General features: G+C 31.2%; 2 protein-coding genes across 2 annotated transcripts; one reads left to right on the top strand and one right to left on the bottom strand.

Annotated features, from left to right (window-relative positions):
• Window positions 1-1874: 1874 nt before the first annotated feature.
• On the bottom strand, window positions 1875-8685 carry LOTGIDRAFT_152610 (hypothetical protein; the record flags this gene model as incomplete). Its single annotated transcript, XM_009053136.1, has 12 exons — window positions 1875-2363; window positions 2801-2924; window positions 3055-4041; window positions 4222-4457; window positions 4745-4924; window positions 5728-5853; window positions 6176-6407; window positions 6730-6893; window positions 7183-7299; window positions 7624-7752; window positions 7874-8097; window positions 8625-8685. 12 exons carry the CDS (start codon window positions 8683-8685, stop codon window positions 1875-1877), a joined length of 3069 nt encoding a protein of 1022 aa, XP_009051384.1.
• Window positions 8686-10279: 1594 nt separating this feature from the next.
• LOTGIDRAFT_228190 (hypothetical protein) lies at window positions 10280-17462 on the top strand (the record flags this gene model as incomplete). Its single annotated transcript, XM_009053137.1, has 8 exons — window positions 10280-10455; window positions 11510-11769; window positions 14063-14200; window positions 14614-14756; window positions 15088-15171; window positions 16156-16319; window positions 16867-16940; window positions 17393-17462. The coding sequence occupies exons 1-8, from the start codon at window positions 10324-10326 to the stop codon at window positions 17460-17462; spliced, it is 1065 nt and encodes a 354-aa protein (XP_009051385.1). The 5' UTR covers window positions 10280-10323.
• Window positions 17463-19071: the final 1609 nt, after the last annotated feature.

Here is a 19071-nt window from a genome sequence, read left to right on the forward strand (position 1 = left end):
TTGTTAATTACAGATTAAATGGTGGCAGTGGATTTGGATCAACTGGTAATATAAATAAAACAGAATATGAAGGTAGATGGAAGAGTATGGTAAGTAAGAATTTAGCCACTGACTGCGTATTTTTTAAAGACAAAGAATAGTAAAATTTATATCGACAATTAGTCATGTGAGTTCTTTTTTAATACTCATTCTCTTAAGCTGTTCAATCACATGTTCTAAAGATACTAAAAAGTAGGGTCTATATTCCTGTAAGAGAAATCCATTAGTGTTCATGTGTTGGTTTATTGAATTTTCACGTATTTATTTTAGCAAAGTCCTGGAAGTGTTAGTCTACAGAACAGAAGACATTCTTTTGGTGATCAACAACAACATAGCTACTGGGGTAAGATCATAAAACCTTCCCATTCCTATTTTTGGTGCATGTTTGTCTTACAGCAGATGACAAGATATTTAATGTATGGATTTACAGATGATATGATATCTCACTTATTGTGACTGTATAGATGACAGGATATCTAAATTATTGTGGATTTACAGATGACAAAATATCTGAATTATTTCGATTTACAGATGACAAGATATCTCACTTATTGTGACTGTATAGATGACAGGATATCTAAATTATTGTGGATTTACAGATGATAAGATATCTGAATTACATGTATTTGGATTTACAGATTACAGGATATCTCACTTATTGTGTCTGTATAGATGACAAGATATCTAAAGTATTTTGGATTTCATGTATTTTTTAGGCAAACCCTCTGTTTTACCTCCAATCAAAACAACATCTGCACCAAGTATTAAATTAAAAGAAAAGATGTCATGGAGAAAACCTGAGTTGGAGAAAAGTATTGGTTGGGGTGGAGGCAAGAAGAGAACGTCTCACAGATAAATTAGCTATTTTAAGTTTACGTATTTTAAGGCATCCAAAAGAAGTTTTCTGGTATTTGTATGTACATTTGGGACTCATAAGAACCTTTTTGCACCGAATAATTTGACATGATCATGATGTCACTATCACAAATGCAATTTGGTTAAAATTGTGTCTGTATTAGAGACCGCATAATATTAATAATTGAATTAATTTTCTGCAATGACATGCTATATCACCTTTGAAAGTGATTCGCTACTACTATTTATATGTTTACTATGGTTTGTGCAAGAATACAAATTGTATTTATTATTAAATATTTATTTATTTATCGTCATAACCTTTTGTAATCATATGTATCATTGTATCCCTGTTTACATCTGGCCCTTTCTGTTCCTAGGACATGATAAACAAATAGGATATCGGCATGTGTGAAGCACAGGGACATTGTAGAATATCTACCATGTATTGATGATATGATTAATCATTCAGCTTTGTATAGATACTAAATTTTAATTGAATTGGTAAATGAAAATGCAATTGGTTTAATAAGTATCATACTTAATAGCAATTGTTGTTTGTAAGAGATTATCTCCTTGATGTATCATCAATCTCTTACATTGGCAGTATTATCCATGGGCCTGGTACTATATTTCAGATGTACAGATGATACATAATCTTTATTTTATAAATAGATATAATCTTATACAATATAACATAACAATATTGTGAAATTGAAATAAAGTGGACATATAAAAGTGGTCAGATGGTACAATTCAATGTTAAACAATAAAAATCCAATCATCAATCACATGATAGTAAGAAAATCTTTTATTGAAGAGAGCATTTGATTGGTTAAATATTAACAGGAGGCTCATATTGATTTCGTCAGATCATGGTTTGCACGAAAAAACACTATACAAACCATCCACATTTACAGATTGTAATCATATTGAGGATTTTAGAAGAACAAAAAAGGCATTTCCGGTATATAACAAAATTAATAAAAATCTGTGTCATCTAAAAAGTTGTCATCTTCTCTGTATTGACTTGTTGAAGGCTGGTTATGGCATAAATCACTTTGATGTACCTCTGCTACAGTCTTATTATATAAGCTTTTAGACTTCAGCTGAACACAGAACTCATCTATTTCGTCAGTACTGTTAAATCTAGGCAAAATACTACCCAATGCTTGACTTGCCTTGGAAGTTTGTTGTGTGGGAGTTGACAAAGCATGTCCAGAATTTCTCAAACCTTTGTGTTTAGTTTCATAATGGTAGTCAGGATCTTCATAAGATGTTTTACTGCTAAGAATAGGTCTGGATGATCCGGTCATACGACTGAATGTTCTTGGACTGGAAACACTATCATAACCTAAATCAGATTTAGGATGTCGATAGTCTGCTGCATGGCCTGATGCTAAGTCTTCATAATTTCTTATCCAAGTTGGTGAATTGCTCATATCTTCATTTAATCTCATTTCTTCATTCTAAAATAAGTTTACAGGGATGAAAAGGAATTTTGTCTACAATAAGCAGTATTTAGAAACTCTATGGTTTATGAATTTTATTTGTATGTCCAACTTCCATATGCCATCTATGCTATAGTTAAGAATAATAGTTGCTTTCTTGTTTCAAACATCCACATACATGAAATGGACATCCACAAAAGCAGAGAACATGGTGTCCATTTTACTCTCTGTATTACTCAAAGTATGAATCTTTTCATAATGCAGATAGATCTGAATATATGTTACATATAAGTAATGACGCTTATTCTTGTAACTGTGATGTATTATACTGATATGTTTCTCTTTCTCTCTTTTACCAACTTTCAGACCAACTTTATTTTCAGACATATCAAGCCATATGTGAATCACAATGTTGAACTATGTTGACAATATCAATATTATCAAATTCTGTCTACCTGTAAAATATCATGTGATCTTCTGAGACTATTTTCTACTCTATCTTGTTTATATAGTTCAGCTTCCATAACTATTTCATCTAGTCTTTGTTTATCTTTCTCCAAAATACTCTCTTCTTCCATTCTACAACATAAAATATGGATAAAAACTTTCCAAATTGAAAAGTTGAGATAATTGTATGTATAACCTTTCTGTTTAGATATCAACATCTATGAAAAGATCATTCAGAGGGAAGAAATTTAAAAACGCTGACCTATCTGAGTGACATCGCTGCAATCTTCTTATATCATTTTGAAGTCTTTCAGAATAACAATCTTCTTCCAGAGGCTTCTGGTTAGCTTTTCTTTCATATCCATGATACCACTTAGACATTCCAGTTGCCTCTGGTAACCCAACTACTCCTGGCGATCTTTCGACTTCCGAGTATAAATCATGTAATGAACTAGTTGGTCTTAAAGATGACAGAAACAGTTCAGAGCCTGAGGGATGCACTTCATTGTCAACACCAATCTCGCTTAAGTTCCTTAAAGAATGGAAGGAAGACATTTTTGGTTCGTGAATTTTAGGTCTTTCCATATCTAGCAAATTTCCCACAGATTTTCCATAAGCTGATTTTAATTTAGAATGACGTCTGGCTCTTCTGGTATTTTTCTGATACCTTGGTTTTTGGAGTTCAGCATCTCGAAGACTACATCTTAATAAGTTGGTTACATATTTGAGTTTGAGATCGCTAGATATAGGACTATTAGAGACTTCGCATATTTTATCTATTATAGTGTCATAAGGATCTTCAGGATCAACCACTTCAATTCCTGATTCTGAACCAGTTGTATCCTTTACAACATCACTGAAAGAAAACCTCTGTCTGGCATTAACTTCTTCTTCAAAATCTTTAGGAGTAAAAGTCAGGCGTATGAATCTTTCTTTACTTCCTTCTACTGGTTTTGGAGATTCTATTTTCAGATCTGGTTTGACTTTTGATTCTTTTTCAATGCTTAAATCATGCTTCATATTCTCTGAAACATTTTGTACTGATTTTCGTCTTGGTGATCTGAGCTTAAATCTTTGTTTTTCTTCCTCCTCATTTGAAGATGCAGATGATGGACTGCTGATTTTGATTTGTGGTTTCAGTTTAAGGGGTATTACTGGTGGTTGAAGCTCATCTTTCCATGTCATAGCAGCCTTGATGAGTTTTACAGGAAGACGTCTGCTAGTTAATAATCTCTGCAACAATTTGGTGCTGAAATCAAGCATCAAACACAATATGAGAATTATAATTTTCTTACACTTGCTTAGGACCTAAACCTTTGCTTTTCATGAGTTATATTCCTATTTCACTTTACAACAAACAAATATTTTTCTGATAGATGTATGCTGTTAATATGGAAAACATTCTTTTTACAAAATTTTCAATACTTACCGAATGGCCAAACAATGTGCTTGTTGTTTTAGTTGTTTTGGTAATAAGGAAGGCATATCATGGTCTATTTTAACTATATGTTCCTCTCTAGGTGGTGGGTGTTTAGATAAAAATGTATCAACTGTATAATTCCATTCATCAGGCATATTGATAATTTTATCTTGAGATTCATTTTCCGTCTGCTTTCTCAAATATTCTGGCAAAAACTTGAGCACCTTTTTATACCATTTACCAAACTGAAACAAACCATGAAGACTTTATAATATTTGTAACAATAGCAGAAGTTTGATTTACTTTAAGCTGCCTATAACCAAAGTAAGCTTTCTGAAAAGTGACTCTTGTTAACTAAATATAAAAACTGTATTTCAACATCATTGATTTCTTTTCTTGTTGTATCTGTGTCTTGGAAGATCAATTGACAGTGTTTTCACAGGTTTTTATTGCAAATATTCTATTGATACAAAGTTTTTTCTTCTTATGTATCTTAGAGTTTAGGGATATGTGAATTTTGAAACCAAATTACCTTGGTCAGTAAAGTATGGAAGATATGTAATTGTATGTAACTCTCATGAACTGTATGTAATTTTAATGTAAAAGGTTCTATGGTAGCTGTCAGCTGACTAGTAATACTTGTTCTTAATTCACTTTTTGTAACCACTTTCTTTAATTCTTCTAAAATATCAGTTGCTTCACTGATTAGATTCTACAATATATTTCAAAATAATCATTATCAAAACAAATAACAAATGATAAATAGAATATCAGAGAGTGAAAGTTTGGTGACCTTGTAATGAATGAGTCATTTTAATATGTTATCTTTATGGTTATTTCTGTTTTTGATAAAAATCAATCAGCAATGACAAGTAGAATGTTTAACAAAAATCAGCAATGACAAAAAGTCATAAACATCAAGCACAATAACAAAATATCTAATTATTAGTATCATCAGTCATCAGCAATGATGAATAAAATAATTGATAACAATTATCAGCAATGAAGAATAAAAAAATTAATGATCATCATCAGCAATGACGAATGAACAAATTAATAACAATCATGAGGAATGAACAAATTAATAATAATCATCAGCAATGACGAATAAACACATTAATAACAATCATGAGGAATGAACAAATTAATAATAATCATCAGCAATGACGAATGAACAAATTAATAACAATCATGAGGAATGAACAAATTAATAATAATCATCAGCAATGACGAATAAACACATTAATAACAATCATGAGGAATGAACAAATTAATAATAATCATCAGCAATGACGAATGAACAAATTAATAACAATCATGAGGAATGAACGAATTAATAATAATCATCAGCAATGAAAAATGTAATTATGTTAAAACAATCAAGCAAAAAGACCTTTTAACAATCAGCAAGAAAAATGATTCATAATAATCATCAGCAATGACAGGGTCTTGATCAGTGTGAAAGTTACTTTGTGTGATATCTTTTCTTGGTGAAGCTGCAATATAGTCACTCACCTTACATGGTTGATATATTGATGATGTAAAATGATTTCTATATAATTCAGCTTGACTTAAAGACAAACCAACAGCAGGATGTTCTAAAAGTTGGCTCTCATATTCTTCTTTTATAATTTTAACAATCTGAAAATTAACTATATATTTACAATCATGTACAAAATAAGATTACCATAAAACTGTCTGCAACTATTTTACTTTATCCAAATAGCTTTATATGACCAATCAAGAGGTGTTGCCTTTATTCATATATTTCCTGCATGATTGTTGTCGTATTTACAAAACAAACCATAAAAAGACTAAATTCATTGGCCTGTTTGAATATCAAATGAATACGTTTTCAACAGTTCCAAATAGAAATAGTAAAACAGGTAGAAATATTGTTATAGTTTGAGACATTTTAAAGAGACAACAATCATTGCATCAAAATAGCTGGTTTGTTACTTACCTTATTAGCTTTTTCATGACATTTCAGAAGGTGGAAAGTAGCTGATATCTTGGTTTCAGCAGTTTTATACAAGAGTACCAAATCCTGATGAAATTGAGTTAAATCTTGGTAATATTTACGTATTGTAACAATAACTGGTGATATTAATGCATTGTTTATATCATTATCTGTTGTTTCTAGGACATGTAATAACTGCTTACAATCTTCTAACACACTCTCAAAATTACACTCTCTGAAATCAAAACTCATTAATATAATTTGGTGAAAAAGTATTTCATAATTTAAACTTTAAATTGATACAGTATTGCATTTTCCAGCTTTTTCATTTTTAGTCTGATATTCTGACCACAGAATACTATCATTGTGTCAAGCACATCTACAGAGAGAGGACACTATCTAGGAAAACTAGATGTTTGAAGAAATGTAGTTCATAAGGCTTGTTTCCTTTCAATATTTGCCATCTTCGTTATGTATAGGCTAAAGTTGTCCTCCATTAAAACTACCCCATATTAGCTCCTATTGCAATTTGCAAAATGAAATTTTGTGATTCTTACTTTAAAAGTGTTTCAAACTGTTGGGGGATATCATCTAATACTTGATGAAGTTGATCAACACTATGATCTGAGCTGGCATATTCTTCCCATAGTTCAACCTTCTCTTTGATACCAGGCAGCTGTACCATTAATTTCTTAGCAGAATTCAGACATGGTTCGGTTTTCTGTAAAATATTTTATTTTGATAAATTTTATTTTATCATTGCAAGAGGAGTTATGTCCCTTGACACATCAAAGGGCTTTAAAGAAATGATTTTCTCGTATCCAACTGCTAGTTAGTAGTATCCTGGATAATTTTTTGATCTATTTATGCAAAAAGTGCTACTTTATAACGAGACTGACATCTAGGACTATCTATGGAACGAAATATTCCGTTATTTTATATTCGTAGTGCAACAATTTATGAGTTGTCTTTCCTTGGGTAGTTAAAGGGACTTTATCAAGAAATCTTACCTTGTAGAATTTGAGCCAAGCTTGGTGATCATGGTATAACATTCCACCGTAATCTCTAGTTAATTGACCAGGTTCTATATAATTTCTCAATAATTCCAATGTCTTTACCATTTGGATCTACAAAGAAAATATTTCTATGAGGACGCCAAGCATGGATGCGATTCTTAGATGTTCTTTCATCTATTTATTGACAAGGGTTGAAGGCTAAAATTGCTATATACCGCATTAGTTACTTGTTATTGCATTTCTTAGTCATTTTGAACAGAGAGTTTATTGAAAGAGCCCATCGACCATCAAACTGAATATATGTATGATAAAATGTGAAAATATCACTTCTAAGAATGAAAATTCTACGTATGTATCGTCTACAATTATATTTGGTTGAAAGTTCCTGAATCTACAGAAAACTTAGTTATATCCCTCCTATTGTCAATCACTTACCTGAAATTGTCGTGGGTTGTCCAATCTTTGTGGTGGTTTAATACCAAGCAATTTCTTCAGTAAATGCGACTTTACTCTTGTATCTGGTTTAACTATGTATACCATTTGAATGATAGTTTTTTTCTTGGACTGAAAATCAATTGATTTATGAAATTTATACCAAATTCGGTAAAGTAGGCTCTAAACGAAAGACTGGGGACTAAGGAACCGTTTTAAATCAAGTGTGAATCGTACGAAAATTGTTGCATACCTCTAAGATGGTCAATGCATCTGCAACAATCTGTATAACTGATTTTCTCGTGTTCTTTAAATTTAGCAGCACTGCAATTCCTGGATTGTTTTGAAACACCAAATGTTCCCACAAAATATATCTGTGAAGGACTGCGACAAAATACCTGGCATCCATCGTTTCCATGGACACCAGATGATGAGCAGGTAATGTGATGATGTGGTATCCATATTTATCTCTTGCACCTTAAACAGAACGTTGAATAATTAAATATAGGTACCAACTATATTGTATATGAAAGCAACGAATCCAGTACACATTCTTACTTTTCAGTTTATGGTATGTTATCTGTGAGGCCGAGTGTTTAAAATTAGTATCGTTCGTACAGTCGTAATATCATGGTTAAAAGATATAGGGAATATAAAAAATATTTCGAAGCTCTTTAGATATTACATTTATATAAAAAGGGATATTTCATGGGTAAATATATATCTAAAGATATGAATATAACAAATGCTAAAGAAATATAGACATACTACGAGTTATACCTAGGCTTTAGGTATTACATAATACTACATAGCGAAACGTTATACATTATAAGGATTTTACAGATCATTAAAGAAACACACAGAAGAAAATATTACACAGGCTCATTTAAGATTACAGACGGTGCGAACAGGCAAAGAAATACAGATAGAATGACGGCATGATCGAAGACATCTGAAGCGAGAAAATAACTTCATTTCAGACCATAATTTTTATTAACATTTACCTGTCAATGTTAACAAGCCTTCTTCAAAATATTTATCAATTATGGCATCGAGTCTATTCATTTTCCAAACATTAACAATTTACATAAAATAAAATGTCCGATTTATGCTACTGTCTCTTATGATTCAGAAACATACAAATAAACAACAAAATGGCAGTGGACTAAAAGTTCATGAAATATCCATAGAAATATATGTCAAACAGATGTTTAACCCACTTTACTATAGAAATTATTCCTTATCACAAAATTGTGGGAATTTTAATCCATTTTATCCACAAAAACTATAGGCTATATCCACGATACTGAATAGAAACTAAATTATCAATTCTTCAGATTTAGGGAAAATATAAATATTTTGCAGTAATGAGTCATATATATGCCAATTAAAACTGTGTACGTAAATTGAGAATAGTATAGAAATTTTATTGATAAATATGTAGATTTAAACACCTGTTACAACTACAAGCCAATATATTCCTTTTATTAAAAATGGCTGGGTATACTGTATTCGCAGGTATATAGACACAATACAGTTTATTATATGGGCGTCGATTTTAAAGTACCATTTTGACAGAATGGTTATTAATATTCTAATAAATTTATGAAAAATCAAGGTATTGTATATTTCTGCATAGAATAGATCAAAATAACCTTCTTAATCTTACATATAAAATGATTATTACTATAGCACGTTTGCAAGGTGATGTATTACGTTATACATCGCATATATTTAGCAAAATAATGTTAGTACAATCTGTGAATTTGCACCTATGGTACCTGTTACAGCACTAAGTTAGGAATGACTTTGATCCCCGCGAAAACCCCGGTTTTGAATTGAATAGGCCAGGTCCCGAATAAACTCACTTTGGTTGAAGATGCTATCATGGTATGGTAGCGCAGACGAACAAGTGACTTTTATTCTGAAAACTGGAAATCTAATGGAATGAACTCTAATGATGGGATTGGGCTATGTAGGCTACATAGACTAAGCTTAAAATCAAAATCAAATTTTACATTGCCTTTTTCTGTCTTACTATACTAGTAGCGTATTTAGGGGTCACAGCCAACCCCCCGGGCGCCGAAATATCTGAGATTGACCGAATTTCTGGCCTCAAGGGGTTCGTGCAGGCGTCAAGGTGGTAAATCACAAGTTAGCGTTCGAATCCAGCGGTTGCTGATACCGCAAACTAGGTAGTTGTTGGTAGTCGTAGTAGTTGGTAGTTGGGTTGGTTCAAATTGGATGATGCTGTGTTGTCGGTTTGGTTGTTGATACTTCGTAAGATCTGGTCGGGTGGAATGACATGGCGCTGAAACTCGGCCCTGGGTGGTGTGTCGGGAGTTACTCGATCTTCTTCATTCTTCCAAACTCGTTTTGATCATGGTCATTCTTGTTGTTTATACTGATGGTTGGTTGATACTGAGGTAGGTAGGTAGATGACAAGTTAACGTTCGCTTCCAGCGGATGCTGATATCGCAAACTAGGTAGTTGTTGGTAGTCGTAGTAGTTGGTAGTTGGATTGGGTTGATAGTGACTGCACTGCACCTTTAAATACAAGTATAAACCGTCTGGATAATCAATACAGTCTAGACTTGGTTATCAAGATTGATATTAGACGGTCAAGTAACTCGGTATATAAATAACTCTATCAATGAATCTCATAATGTGAACTGTGTATTAAGCGTTACGACCCTCGATAGAATGGCTCGAGTACACAATGATGGTTATTACGTTCTGGACTTGACAATTGATTTGTCAAACGAACAGGAAGATGCTAAAAAAGTCCTGAGAATTGTGAGACCCGATTGGGATTTGGATAACATTAAAATTAAGGTGGGTCTATTATTTTAGAACCAAACTCTATCTTAATTTCGCATTTTTCGATTTGATACAGTTGAACCTGTTTATTAAGGACATCTTAGTAAATGATAAAGAAGAAAGGAGAGTTTGATGATGGTTAAATGTTGTGTAGGAATTTAACATATATTCATCTATCTATCTGTTGGTAATTATCTAAATTTTGGATTTATGAAATTTAGATAGTTTTTGTAATATTGTCGTTTGCTGTATTTGTGTAAGCCAGCAATGATCTTTAAGCAGATGATGATACCATAAATGCTGTTAATCAGAAATAGGCCAATAATAGGTAGGCTCAAGTAAGCTAAGATTATACATGCATGTTTCTGGTAACATACACACCCCCTGTGAACTCTTTTTTGAAGAAAATTGAAATTGTGTTGAATGATATTGTATGGATCGTGATAAATAAAATTATCATTCTAGATTAGATAGGTTAATGACTTTATATAGCAACCACTTTACTTATTTTAAATATGAAAGAGCATCTGTCAACACCCTAAGTGTGTCTCACCCCGCTGAAATCAAGAGAGCAACATGTCCCACAGCCTTATTTTTAAGGATAAGATCAACAAATGTTCATGACTCAACATTATACTTTTTTTCTTTCTGTCAACACCGTAAGTGCGTCTCGCTCGATAATAAGAGGTCGACATGCCACAAAGCCCTAACTGTTTTGTAAACAGGTGATCAAGAAATGTTAAAAGGCTGAATGCTGAAATGTCTCACTAGATATAAATATTGTTTTTCGAATAAAATTGAAATAATTACGACCTACACTCCAAATATGATGAAAACTGATACAAACCTTTTATTATCTTTAAGAATTTCACCAGGCCATCAAATTAGCTACAAACATGGTTGGATGTTGGTGGAGATTATGTGACTAACGAGAACAGATAAAAACGCCATCTGATGACTAAGGAGACATCTTGCCCTATGGGACGTACTCCCCCATGTTACCCTAAATTTTTTTTACTATTATGCCATATGTAGTATTAGCCTAATAAGCTTTTTGATTTTTTAACAGCATTTTAACGATGGAATAACCAACAAATTATTTGGCGTGAGTTTATTAAATGATCCTGAAGATGTGGTTATGTTCCGAATTTTTGGAGAAAAAACAGAATTAATCATTGATCGAGATGCAGAAAGACAAACATTTGTTAAATTATTTGCCACAGGAAGTTCACCCCCATTATATTGTGCATTTAATAATGGCATGGCTTATGGTTTTGTTAAAGGTCAAACTTTAGGTTTAGATATGGTCACAGAGGAAAAAATATACAGGTAGGCCGTTTTCTTTTTTATCAACATATTTGTTTCTGGGGTGCATTTTATACTTGCACATTATCAAATATTTCTTTAAAGCTTTTTTTTCCATTTTTGCTGTTTGCCTCATTTGGAGCTACATTAAAGTTATAGATCACTAATAGGGACAGGTTTGCCGTTTCGGGGTTGATTTGACTCTTGAATATATGTAAATGGTCTTCAGAAGTACTAGAAATGTACGATATTTACATTATTCCTTCAAAAAACTTGAAATTAGTAATTTCACTTCCTTTTTCAATATGTCTTTTTCTATGTATGGCAGAGTCTCAAAATAATTCTGGACACATGAAATTGAAGGCTAAAATTTTGATGGTGAGCTGTGAACACTATTACTGATTTATTCTGTTTCAGAGACTAAAGTGCAATTGGTCAAATAGATGGCAAACCTGTCCCTTGAACAGTTGAATTAAAAAAAAATAATTGATTAATGTCACTGTCTGATGTCATTTTCTGTTTTGCATAGTCAGTAGTAGGAAAGTAAAACTCCATTTCATTTTTTCAATAGCTGAGTTTTGACCTTTGGTTTGTGAACTTGAGTTATGATTGAGGTATTAGTATAACCCTGTGTCAACGAAGTATCAATTTGTGTTTGTTTGTATACTAGTATGTAAATATACAACATCAACATAAAGATACCAGTTTAATAAATATTGTTATATTCAACCTATATATTGATTATATTCTACTTATAAAAATGGACTATTGAAATATCATATTAAAACTGATATAAGTTATTTTGAAAATGGTTTGTATTATCTTATTGTGAATTGTGATACAAGTTATATTGAAAATGGTTCATTGAAATATCATCACATTGTGATATATTATAAGTTATTTTGAGATATGTTCAGTGAAAACTTTTATTGGAATATAAGTAATATTGAAAGTTGTATTCAACACATTGTGATATAAGTTATTTTGAAAATGGTTTGTATTATATTGATTATAAGTTATTTTAAAAGTGGTTTGTATCATCATATTCAGTGATTTAAGTTATTCTGAAAATGGTTTGTATTATATTAATTATAAGTTATTTTGAAAATGGTTTTGAAATGGATTCATTAATTGTTTTGTGGAATAAGTTATGCATTATTTTATTGTAAAATATCAAAAGTATACTCTTCCAAATTGCAATTAAAGCAAGAATAGTATTGCATATTTATTTCTAAAAAAATAGCGATATAAAAAGCCATAAATTTGCTTCAGAAATAGAATATTCATGAGAATTATGACATGTATATACAAATATTTCAAAAAAAAATGGTGGAACAAGAATTTTAATCTATCATTTTATAACAAAAAAAAAATAATTCTCATTATTACATAAAATTTTAATAATGGTGACATTGATTATTTGACATTTAAGTTTTCTTGTTGACATTTATTAAAGAATGTTCACTCATGTGTGCTATCAGACTCATATCTAGTTAATTCAGCATCTGATAAAATTCTTCCATATACATACATCTCCCTTTATATCAGTACTTCTGAACCTTTACGATCAACCACCCCACTTCTCAGCCATACACCTCTAGCAACATCAAATTGCTAAAAACCTAAGGTATGGAAACCTGAAACTGAAACATATAACTGCAGAAGGGCATTGATAACTGGTCATTCATACAACTAGAAAGCTGATATTTGTATACTATAGCTCCCTGTCAGTAGACTTCATGCTATGAATTTTTAACAGTGAAGACTAAATTTTTATTTCTGTCCAATTTAAGAAATTCCCTGAAGGAATTTCTCTCCCCCTCCCACCTTTTTGTACAATTTTACCCCTAATTCCCACATTTTCCAAATTTTACCCCGAAAGGACCTGCACATGGACCCCGGTTGAGTAAGCGCTGCTTTATATGTTTTTATATGGTTATTTTATTTTTCAACAACAATATTATTTATGTGTAAGCTCTCTTACAAATATGGATTAACCAATTTCTGAAGAATATAGATACATACATTAGTAATTCAAAAACTGAAGATGAATTTATTCGGCCTAATTTGTAAATTGAGCAAGTTTTAAAAATAGCTCTCACCATGTGTTTTTAACACAATAGTATTACATATATTAAAATACATTAAAATATGAATAAAATTAAAATACAGTCTAGTAGATTTAAAGGTACATTTTTGTTGAATTGTAGCAGAACTGTACGACTTAAATTGAGCTTTATCAGCTGGTATGGTAATGAAATAAAGTGGATAAAACATAAGAGATTGTAAATTAATCATGCAATGTTCAACATTTCAGGCAAGTTACAAAAGAAATGGTAAAAATTCATAGTCTAGAAAATACTGATAAAGAACAGAAAACATATTTATATCATAAACTGAATAATTATATAGAAGCTTTACCATCCTCATTTGCCAACCCTAAACAACAAGACAGGTATATATTATCTATTTCTACGTCTACTACTTATGACATAATGATTTTGACCATTGTAGTAGAGGTGGGTGTCATGCCCGAACTAGAGCATGCTCATGAAACACCTGAGATTGACGCTTTGCTATATGAAGAGAGGAGCAATCTCTATATTTCTAGAATTAACAAAATTAGCACTTTCAGGAAAATTGTACATTTTGATTTGATTTGCAGAATATAGTACGTAAAGATTTGATGACAAAGAAAGATCATTTTTTTCATTCACAACCTGTGATTAAACAAAAGTTTTTGTAAAGTTTTATCAAAAAATTGAAAAATTATTATCTGCACAAAATGGTTTTCAAAAAGGAATAACTTAGTAACTAACAGACTCTTTCTATTTCATCCAATAATTCTACAATATATCTATGTTATAGATACAGTACAAAAATACCAAGTCAAGAAAAATTATTTTTAGAAGTAGCGGAAATAAAAAGTCATTTGGAAGCATTAAAGTCACCAATAGTGTTTTGCCATAATGATTTATTATTAAATAATATTATTTATGATAAAAAAGCAGGTCAGTGAACTTAGGTAGGAGGGTGGGGGGTGTATTTTCATTATCTCTTGTCTACATAATGGCAAAAATATAGCTCTAGATATAAGTCTACAAAGTCTACAATATCTGTATTTCTCTACAGTACTGAGAAATATTCTACAGTACTCGGAAGTATTCTACAGTACTCGGAAGTATTCTACGGTACTCAGAAATATTATAGAGTACTCAGAAATACTCTACAGTAATCAGAAATATTCTACAGTACTCGGCAATATTCCCCAAAATACAAATTATATCCATGTCCATTCATTAATCCTGTAGAAAGATTTAGTGTAAAATTGCTTTATTTCAGATAAAGTAGGATTTATAGATTATGAATATGCATTTTATAATTATCAAGCATATGATATAGCGGATCATTTTGCTGAATTTGCAGGTACATGTTATATCTTTTATTGTGGTAATTTTTATTTTATTCATATGAGCAATTATCCAGGACAGTTTAATTAAAGAAAATAAGGAAATATCAGCCTTAAGCTGTGCCTTCCCAAAAATATATTTTCCATCTAATATTTGCATCTGATAGAGCCTAAAAATATATTCAGTATTCATCTGCCTATAGAACCTATTTTGTTTGAAATAATTGAATTAGGCTGGGTAATTTCCTTCATAAGAAAAATTACAAATTTTCACTTGAGTTGTTCACATCAAGTCCTGTATTTTAGGCTATAATAAGTTAATATATTATTTTGAATAATTCATGGTGATAAGACACCTCTGATGACAGATTATATTATATACAGTATTATCTCTTGTGAATTTATTAATTTCATAAAATTTGATACTCTAATCCTGTGTAGAATTAATTATCTTTTCAAGTATATTAGCTGAAATAGTTTTTGATATAATTTTCCCATTGTTATTAATATTACTAGGAAATATGTATGCAAATGTACGACCAATTGTTTTCTTCTGTAGTTATCACATAGGCCCTTAGAAATTATCTGAATGATTTGTTTCCTGTTGGTTCTGTGGGTGACTTCAATTGCCACCTATAATCTGATGAGAATGGTATGCATCACCTGTTCTGTGTCAATTAATATTTAACCAATCAAATGATGTGTACAATGAAAAACAAATTCACTATTAGTTAATGCAAGAGATTCTGGAATATTCTTATTTAAATTTTACTTGACTTATACTTTTAACTTTGGTTGGTTATCATAATTTATGACAACTTTTAATGCTAATGGAGTCAAAATTACACAGAACACAAATTGAAGAAGAATCTGGTCAGATCCTAGATTGCAAATGAAGTTACCTGCAAAAATAACACTAAAGTATAGATATGGATCTGCATTTTAATCATTTTACAGATGATGGACACAAGACATTAAAGCAATGCATTTACCTATTATAGGGATAGATGTAGTGGACTATGATAGATATCCTAGTAAAGAATTTCAGCTGAAATGGCTAAAGGTGTATTTAGAAAACTGGTTTGAAGCTAAAGGACATAAGGCTTCAGATGTAACCTCAACAGATATTGAAAGATTATATGTACAAGTAAATAAATGTGTGCTGGTGAGTTGACATGGTTTTAATGTCAGACTTACATTTTTCAGATCTAAATCACTAACTTTAAAACAACTTGGTGACCTACAGTGTGTTCTTGTTCACTAAACTGGAAGTTCAGTTTGAATATGCTTAAACAATTGGGATATGCACACATATAATTCAATCAGTTACCTTCACATAAAAGAATTGAAGATTAAACTCCATCCACTTTTAAAGAGGAGAACTTTTCCTTTACAATAACTCATTTAAGGTCATTTCAAAGTTAAAGTAAACGTCTGACTAGGGAAAAATACTCAATCTGTTTGATGGGATATCGAACCATGTGATACAAGCAATAAACCTTTAAAATCAAAGATAGTAAGCTGATACTGCTGTCAAGATTTCCTTATTGTACACTGCAGAACATTGCTTGCCTCCATTAGCCTTATGTGCAGAAACAAAGGCTTTCCAAAATTTTGATCCACAACCAAAAACTACTACAAAGTAGGAGTCTGAAAATTTGACAGAAAATGACCATATCTTCGGTATCTATTGTAAGAAATATGTATTTCAGGCAACCCATTTATTTTGGGGAGTATGGGGTATCATCCAAGCTAAAAATTCTTCAATAGATTTTGATTTTCTTGAGTAAGTAATATTTTTTTTTATATGGGATATTGAAACGAGTAAGTCTGTAAACCGAATGAGCAGAGCAGTCACTGTTTTCTTTGACTCTTGACAGGGTAAAGTAAAGTTTTGGACCACTTAAAGAAACCGTGCTTTCATTAATCTTCTCAGTGAAACTTCATTCTGCTACATGTAAAAAAGTTAAATGAAATAACAAAATTGTATCTTGGCTAGAAATTGTTTTCTATTAATCTCTTTTGGAGATCTAAGAAATGTCTGAACCATAGGTGTATCCGTATTCTTTGTCTTTTTAAAGAAAACATATAAATGTTAGATAAAATAATTGCAACTTAGACTGCTTTCACACCTGTCTGTAGATTTGTTTAATTGTAGATACATCAAACATCCTATTGTCCATATGATAAGTGATGAGTCTATCATCTGATAGCAACTGCTTTTTGGTTTTATTTCAGGTATGCTCAGATACGATTTGATGAATATTTTAGAAGGAAAGATGCATTTCTGTCATTAGTTTTACCCTAATTTTCGTCTGGTACATAATGGAACATATTTTAGTAGTCCCCTGTTTATTTAATTACAGACGTACTACAATTCAGATTTACAGTTTTGGTGCAGGTACACTCAGTTTTGCACTAGGTTAAATTAGAAATCAGACAACTTTCTCTTTTTGTTATATGATAAATGAGTGAATTCTGTCATTACTTTAGCTATTTTAAATTGTATGAAAACATTTAAGTATGCTCCAAGACAGCTTCATCAGATGCAATAGATAGTATTAAGGAATCCAATTCTGTGAATTGCTCAATAGTTTTTAAAATCAAACATAAGAGGAGATTTGTAAGTGTTTTTTCCTGCCACAAAAATCAGATTCAGAAAAACTTAAGTCATTTTGAGAGTGAATTTTAGAGATTTTAATTGCTTATAGGAATACTACAGTCGATCGTTTTATTAAATCTAGGATGTCAATTTGTAAATCATGGCTTTCTGATGTCAGGCTACTTTTCTGACTCAATGCAGCTGACATCTGACATCTACCTCGATACACTTTGACACCACTTTACAACCATTTTATGTCTATGTCTATAACTATGACGATCACTGAGCTATACATGAACTCTACACTCAGTACAAATGTAGTCTTGATTATCATTTCCTGCATTGAACTATCTAGTAACTCTTAGAGACCATTGTTTCCAGGTTTGGGATGTGTAATGGAACGTATAACAAAATAATAATTTAATTGAAAAAGTTTGCAAGACAGACTACCTCATATTTAAAGGTATACTACCTCTTAGAATGACCAAACCCAAAAATTTGCCTCTTTATCAGTGGACTTACCTGGTGTCATAACAACAGAATCACTATAATCCAAAAACTATGTACCTTATAATTCATTATTATAAGTTACTTTGAAACATGCTTAGAAGCGTTTTTCAATAATTACTTAGTTTAATGGATATATTGCCTTATAATCAGATTCAATTTTTTAGTCATGGTACCTGGTAAGTCCAACTGATAAATATACTTGTTGACCAAGTTTGAGAGGTTTTTATGTCCATTCTGAGAGGTAGTATCCCTTTACTTATGACAATTTTTATCATGTTTTTTTTTCTTTTTGTCTATATTTATAATCTATTATGATATATACTGTAATTTTAACTTCATAATGAATTTTTAAACTATGTGCCTTCTATTTTATTGAATTGATTTATTATAATATAATATCTTATATATCAAGAGATGTTTGTGTTTTTTTTTCTTTTTAAATCCAAATTTGACTTTTGATCTTCACAATGTATCGGTATATGAATTTCATTCATAATACCTGAGTTGTTTTTGTCACCCGATTCGATTTGATTCGATTAGGTTTCGATTTGCTAGTACGATTAAGTACGATTTGCAGTGGCCAATGATACCAATGATTAGGCAATATGACTGACTGCACTGTCAACAAAAGAAGATTGTCTATTAATACTAGCCAATGACATCTATGTTTATATAGACAACATTGATATTACTTAGCCAATAGTATTATAAATTACCAATGACGTCACACCAAATCGAATTGCCTAACCACCTACTTGGACGGTTAGGTAAACTGTCTCACAAATGCACCGATTAGCCTAAACGT

This window comes from Lottia gigantea (assembly GCF_000327385.1).
Source record: "Lottia gigantea unplaced genomic scaffold LOTGIsca_2, whole genome shotgun sequence".
In the NCBI taxonomy this organism is placed as follows: Eukaryota; Metazoa; Mollusca; class Gastropoda; family Lottiidae; genus Lottia; species Lottia gigantea.